Here is a 6724-nt window from a genome sequence, read left to right as displayed (position 1 = left end):
ATGCTCCAGTTGCGCGCGACGTGACGTATGTTGACGGCGGAAGGCTGAGGCCGTGGTGAGAGACGGGCCGGCAGCGGCCGATACACGGGCAGATCCGCGAGCAGGGGCGGCGGCGGGGGCTGTGCCGCAACGCAGCCTGGGCGGCGCGTGAGCCGAGCCGCTGACGCAACGCGCCCCTCATCCAGTTCGGCGGACGGACACACACGCCTATATAAACTGGCCATCGCCACCCTGCAGTCGCCAGAGTTCCCACCGCCTTCTCAACCAACACATCATGGCCACGGTAAGTCGTCTCCGGACGTTCTGCCTCGAAAGGACTCTTGGTTTTCTAGCGATGACTTAAGACTTATGCCTTAACGAAGAAGGAAAACTATGTTTCTTCTATTTCTTCAACAAACTCACCTTCAATAAACTGCCATTCTTCTTCTATAAACTCATCATCTTCAATGAACTCACCTTCTTCCTTCAGTAAACTCACCTATCTTTCGTGGCACTTTCAAAGGCAGGGCTTATTCCTAAAGGAACTTCCCTTCCAAGGAAGGGAGTAGGTTTGCAGCCTAAAGTACTATCGACGGCCAGGGAAACTCGGATTGGGGAACTTTGCTGACAGCCGCCTTATTTGCCATTTAGAGAAATTACAGGAAGTCAACCTAATTCTAGCTATTTGGGCGTGGATTTAAACTGGCATCTCCTGAATGTGAGTTTAACGTGTTACCATAGAACCATGTCACTCCATAGTTTCCCGGTGACGTCTTCAGATATACAACTGCTTAGGCATAAGCCATTGCTCACAGCGCAACGATACATACCGTTAATTCTGGAGAGACATTGCGGCCAGAAGATAATAAAATAAATGTGCTGATAGTTATGCACAAACCTTCATTTTAAAGTGAACGCAGATAAATTTGATCCGATGAAAGTGTCCAGAAGAAAGCAATTTCGGGCAGCGACGTTAAATATTTTTGTGCTCTACTTCAGTTCTGAAACAATAAGGGAATTTCAATTCAATAGGTGTTTCATGTTCCCCTTTGAATTTGGTGCCATATAATCGCTAAGGGCACTGTAATCTTTCGAGTCTCATCCATCTTAGTAACTTTTGCGTTTTGAGAAGTCTCTCATGTTAAACTGTCTGTAGCTGCAAGGCTTGGATGCGCATTTTAAAATACAAAAACCATCCGTTTTAATCGAATTTGCTGCTTCGGAGTCTATGAACCAAAAAGCTATTTTACTTCATCATTTGAATGCGAAAGAAAATCATTCATATTACTAGAAAATATGCTTGCCAAAACTTTCAGTTTTTTGATATTACTTTTGAATGTTAGATCAACCATCGTGGTTGAGGCACTGGACTCCTTTTGGGATGAAGAATGATGAAAACATCTATCTGCTGATTCAGATGTAGATTGTTCTGTAATTTCGTTAATTCATCCCATGCGAATGCTGTAACGATTCCTGACGCAAACAACCGGTACTTCTTTTAAATGGTTCAAATGGCTCTGAGCACTATGGAACTTAACATCTGAGGTCATCAGTCCCCTAGACCTTAGAACTACTTAAACCTAACTAAGCTAAGGACATCACACACATCGATGCCCGAGGCAGGATTTGAACCTGCGGCCGTAGGACTCGCGCGGTTCCGGACTGGAGCGCCTAGAACCGCTCGGCCAAAGCGGCCGGCAGTACTTCTTTGTTCCTTCATTCTGCATCAGTGATAGTGGCTCTTTTCCCTTACAACACAGGCATATTAGCTTGGCGCACATGTTGTGGCGTTTTTTAAAAGTTTACTCCAAAATAAACAAGAAGTGAGTAACAAATCAAGCAATAACCTCTTCTTCGTTGTTGTTTACAATTCCTACCCAAGGTATAGCAGTCTGTTCAATGCCTCGACGGTAGAAAGCACCTGGTTTCGAATAGAATTAGTCGTCTAGCCATGCCTTCAGTTGTACGTGATTACTGAGCGAAACGCCAAGCGTTGCGGTCGGGAGAATACAGAATATGTGGCAGTATATCCCAACCAGGCGTTTGAACGGATTCGTTGGCGATGTGAGGGCGTTGTCGTGCTGCAGTAGAACGCCCAGTCAGTTGCTGCTGGGCAGCGTTATTGCGTTGTTGCATTTGTTAGATGTATATTTTCGCATTCACTGTTCGGTTTTGATCAAGCAGTTCCTGATGGACCATGCACTTCTCCGGGGACGAAATTGCTGTCTTTGAAGCACTTAAACCAATTGTGAGCCGTACTAAGAGGCACGCCACAAAGCTCTAGAACAGCTTCTGCAACTTTAGCACCTCGATTAAAAGAAAAACCCTAAGGTTTCCGAAATGCTCTTACGTGTCGAGTTGAGACTCCAGTTTAATGTCCGAATAACATAAAACGTATACCCAAAAATGGTATTTCTCATTCAAAATTTTGTTTTAGAAAAGAACGCCAGTACTTATGGGCTTCCACATTTAAAAAAATGTGGGTTCTCAAAGGTGTAAGACTAGCTTCAACTTTTCGTGAATAAGTGTTTGCTACATTATGAGAAATAATATGCAATGTGAAAGACACTGAAATTTTATTCCGAAATAGGCATTTGGAAGTTACTTAGTGTGTACTAAAAACGAAATTAATTATTAGATGTTTGGATTTAGCTAACAGTATTATATTGTGAAACTTGTTTCTTTGCAGTTTCTCCTGTTTGTAACATTGTCCATGGTCGGCGTATTGGCCGAACCACCAGTCAACCGGCAGTACCTACCTCCAGCAGGAAACGGTGGCATCTCCACCCAGTATGGGGCTCCCAGCACAGGCACCAATGGATTCAGCAATGGTAATGGGCTCTCGACAACTTATGGCGCTCCCAATGGTAACGCACTTGGCGGCACCAACGGAATTTCCTCTCAGTATGGTGCTCCTGGTGCTAACGGCTTTGGGAGGCAAAATGGAGGTCTCTCATCCGTATATGGAGCACCCAATGGAGGTGCTCTGAATGGCAGAACTAATGGACGTATCTCTGGCAACGGCTTTGGAAGGGCGAATGGAGCTCTGTCTAGCAGGTATGGAGCACCAAATGGAGGTTCCCTGAACGGTGGTTCAGGCGGGTCGAATGGTCTGTCCACCCAATATGGTGCTCCCAATGGAGGTTCGAATGGTTTGAGAGGAAGGAACGGCCTGTCGACACAGTACGGGGCGCCTAATGGTGGAGGAAATGGCTACAATGGTGCGAGGATACCGTCATCAGTCTACGGAGCGCCAAATGGGAACGGTGTAGGAGGTCTAAACGGGCTTGCCACGCAGTACAGAGCCCCTAATGGAGGTCTTTTGGGAGCCAATGGTGGCCTTTCGGCTCAGTACGGTGCACCGAATGGTGGAGGCAATGGAATAGCAGCCAATGGGCTCTCAAGCGTCTATGGAGTACCTGGAGCTGCTGGCTACGGCAATGGAGGAGCGTCTCAAGATGATCTTGCAGTAAGTATAAGTCATATTCTGCCCTATCTTGTATAATGTATTGGTGTCCTGAAAATAAGTTCATGACTTACGATCTTGATAACTGTGCTTGCTAAAGCTGATATAGTTGTGCAAAGCTTCGTAGATTTGGGTCTCACATTGGATATATGTGTCACTGTTATTCTTTACGTCGTTGCAATATATGATATTCTTCCGATGACTATGCACAACATTAACGTAGTTACCACAGAGGTTCGAAAGTTGCATGTAGTGGTTTATAAGGAAACTACAGCAGGCTGAGGAAACTTACATATGGACAAAATCAAATAATGCAGAGATACTGTAGGCTATATTGGTACAAATGGCTCCTAAAATTACTTTCTTACTGCTGGTAAACTCTTAAGTTTAACATCATAATGAAATCATTTTCTTCCATTCCTTATTCCTGTTTACAAAGGTATGGACTACTAGAGCTGAATGATCCTTTGACATTGACATAATAAGCAGAGGAGTGAAGCTCAGCCGGACAAGAAAGGGACAATAACTTGTCTGACATACTTTTAAACAGCTCTTTTCAGTTTCTCCTGAAGCAATTTAAACAACTTGTGAGGCACTTAAATATGATTTCTAGTGTCTGAAGCATAGCATCAGCTCAGTTTATGTGACTCACAATCACTTGTGATATAATGACAGCATGAATATAACTTTTGTTAAGATGTTTATATGAAAGCCTATGTTCGTAAAGATTGTATTTTCGAAATTTGTCATCGACAAACCTGATTCACTACCATGAACTGACATGCCGTATTTCGCAGATAGGTCATATTTTTCTCAACGGGTCACCAAATCTGGAGGCCTTCCTGCGGTTGCTGTGAGGTACTTAAGACTCATTTAGAAAAGCTTTCCAACTGAAAGCTTACAGCTGTTTCTAAGGAAATATTGACGAGAAAGTCTTGTAGACGATAACGTGAAGAGATTTAACTAAACTACGGGAAATTATGGAAACTCCAGATGATTACAATGAGAGTTGACGGTATTTCTTCCAAATACAAGTCCAGCGTTTTCTTTGCCACAACACTTCGTTCGGTGCTTACATCTTGACACTGCTGAGGCAGTAGGGAGTAATCGATCACCCATAGTTATACGCAATACATGCTGATACTTGTCGAATACTGCGGGATTAATGGCTGAGGAATTATTTTCCCAATAGGAGCACACTAACAACTCGTTGATTATTTTTGATTATACTACAATAGTTCGTTGCTTGGTGGAAAGTATATGTATGTTATCTGTGATGTATAGGTTCCCTTTGTTGTTCTTGCTTCAAACAACTGCATTCAATTGCAACATAAAACACATGCTGGTTATTGATCCAAGGCAGGAGACAAGAGAATATCTTTCCCAAAGGCAAAACATTCTCTCGCTTTCTCCACTTTCTTCTCAAGTATTTGGACGTCATGCACATATTTAATAACCATCGTCTCTTTCTTAGGAACCAGCTAACTACCAGTTCAGCTACACGGTGGAGGACGCTGAGAGCGGTGTTGAATTTGGCCACGAGGAGTCTCGGGAGGGAGACAGTGCTCAAGGTCAATACCACGTGTTGCTGCCTGATGGTCGCAGGCAGGTGGTGGACTATGAAGCCGATCAGGGCGGCTACAGGCCGACCGTCAACTACGAGGAGACTGGCCTAGGTAATGGAGGCAACGGCAATGGAGGCTATGCCAATGGTGGGAACGGCGGATATGCCAGCAGCAATGGAGGTTATCCTAGAGGAAACGGTGGCTACTCCAATGGTAATGGTGGCTACTCCAATGGTAATGGTGGCTACTCCAACGGCAATGGTGGCTACTCCAACGGCAATGGTGGCTACTCCAACGGCAATGGTGGCTACTCCAACGGCAATGGTGGCTACTCCAACGGCAATGGTGGCTACTCCAACGGCAATGGTGGCTACTCCAACGGCAATGGTGGCTACTCCAACGGCAATGGTGGCTACTCCAACGGCAATGGTGGATATTCCAATGGTAATGGTGGCTATCCCAGTAGAAATGGCAATGGTTTGCAGTCCTCTGGAAATGGTCCATACTGATACCAGTGAAAATGGGATACCCTGTGGCATCTTATCTCGCTTATGTTCAATAGTTCTGTAAATATATTCTGTAGAGACATGTATTTATGTATATACTCTTAAGAACAATAAATTTAAATGTAATTAATGCAATACTCGACTGTTTATTCGTCCTTCAGAAGCTATTCGACCTCATCAGCTTGTGTTCTCTTCCACCAAGATGTTGAGAACTTCAAAATGCATTCACTACTGTTTTCATAAACAATCTTCTGAAGAAAGACAGTGTGTCTTTCATATTGTTCAGGTGACCAGTCAGTAAAGAATAGATGCAAACATTTTAGTACTAAAACGGAATACTAACCAAGGATTAAAACTTAACATGGTCCATTTTTGATCTCAGCTTGTTCTTATTTGGGTGTGTTTTCTTGTATCAGACCTACACTGGTTCTCGAATGTCATCACTCAAGCGCCAACGTCGACTACTTCATGACGAAACTGTCACAACAAGACAGAAGGAAGGAAGGAAGGAAGGAAGGGTAGGGTAAAATGTGCATAGGCGACGAGATCGTAGGGACATAGTGCAAGCCCTGATTGGGGAAGGGTGAATGAGGAAATCGATTGTGCCCTTTTCAAAGGATCTATTTTGACATTTTCCTTAAGCGATTTAGGGAGACCATGGAAAACACAAATATGAATGTAAGAATGGGTTATAGACCGCCAACATCCCGGATCATTTTCTAGTGGTAACGTTGCTGAAGCACATAAACTTGCCGCTGACAAGTAATGCAGACGTGTGTCGCTGTACTATACTTAGCGATTTTTTTTTCCAGACGAGTAGTAGCTATTTATCATTTAGTAACTGGGAAAGACCAAAGGTGAAATATGAACTGCAGTTCCTCATTGTAAACTCTGGAAGAAATTAAACTACACTCCAATTACATTCAAAGTTCATTAATTTTCACCATTAGTTTGAAATATCTAATTTCCTAAAAACGTCTGAAAACTTATGCAAGTTATTTCTTCTATTGTGAGCGCTCAAGCAGACTAAGCTCAGGAGGAAGGCTGCCTACTTGATACGCACTGCATGCAGATTGAACAGGTATTCAAAATATTATATGGTGCTTGAAAGTTACCTCCACGACCTCCTAGCACAATTCAATTCTCGATTTGTTCTTAAGTAGACTTGAAACCAAAATGTAATAACTATTCCTTTACATATATTCCAA

At 43.4% G+C, this 6724-nt stretch overlaps 1 protein-coding gene across 1 annotated transcript; it reads left to right on the top strand.

The window, feature by feature from the left end:
• The first annotated feature begins 233 nt into the window (after positions 1-233).
• Positions 234-5651, top strand: LOC126272329 (pro-resilin-like). The gene is made up of 3 exons (XM_049975110.1): positions 234-283; positions 2669-3448; positions 4920-5651. The coding sequence occupies exons 1-3, from the start codon at positions 275-277 to the stop codon at positions 5517-5519; spliced, it is 1389 nt and encodes a 462-aa protein (XP_049831067.1). The 5' UTR covers positions 234-274; the 3' UTR covers positions 5520-5651.
• Positions 5652-6724: the final 1073 nt, after the last annotated feature.

This window comes from Schistocerca gregaria, chromosome 5, assembly GCF_023897955.1.
Source record: "Schistocerca gregaria isolate iqSchGreg1 chromosome 5, iqSchGreg1.2, whole genome shotgun sequence".
NCBI classification, from domain to species: domain Eukaryota; kingdom Metazoa; phylum Arthropoda; class Insecta; order Orthoptera; family Acrididae; genus Schistocerca; species Schistocerca gregaria.
Note: the sequence above shows the minus strand (reverse complement) of the source record. Positions and strands in the feature narration are given on the sequence as shown.

Bases quoted from the DNA above. Each gene is read 5' to 3' on its own strand.
- LOC126272329 (XM_049975110.1), top strand. The intron at 3,449-4,919 runs GTAAGTATAAGT...TCTCTTTCTTAG, and splicing joins CGTCTCAAGATGATCTTGCA to GAACCAGCTAACTACCAGTT.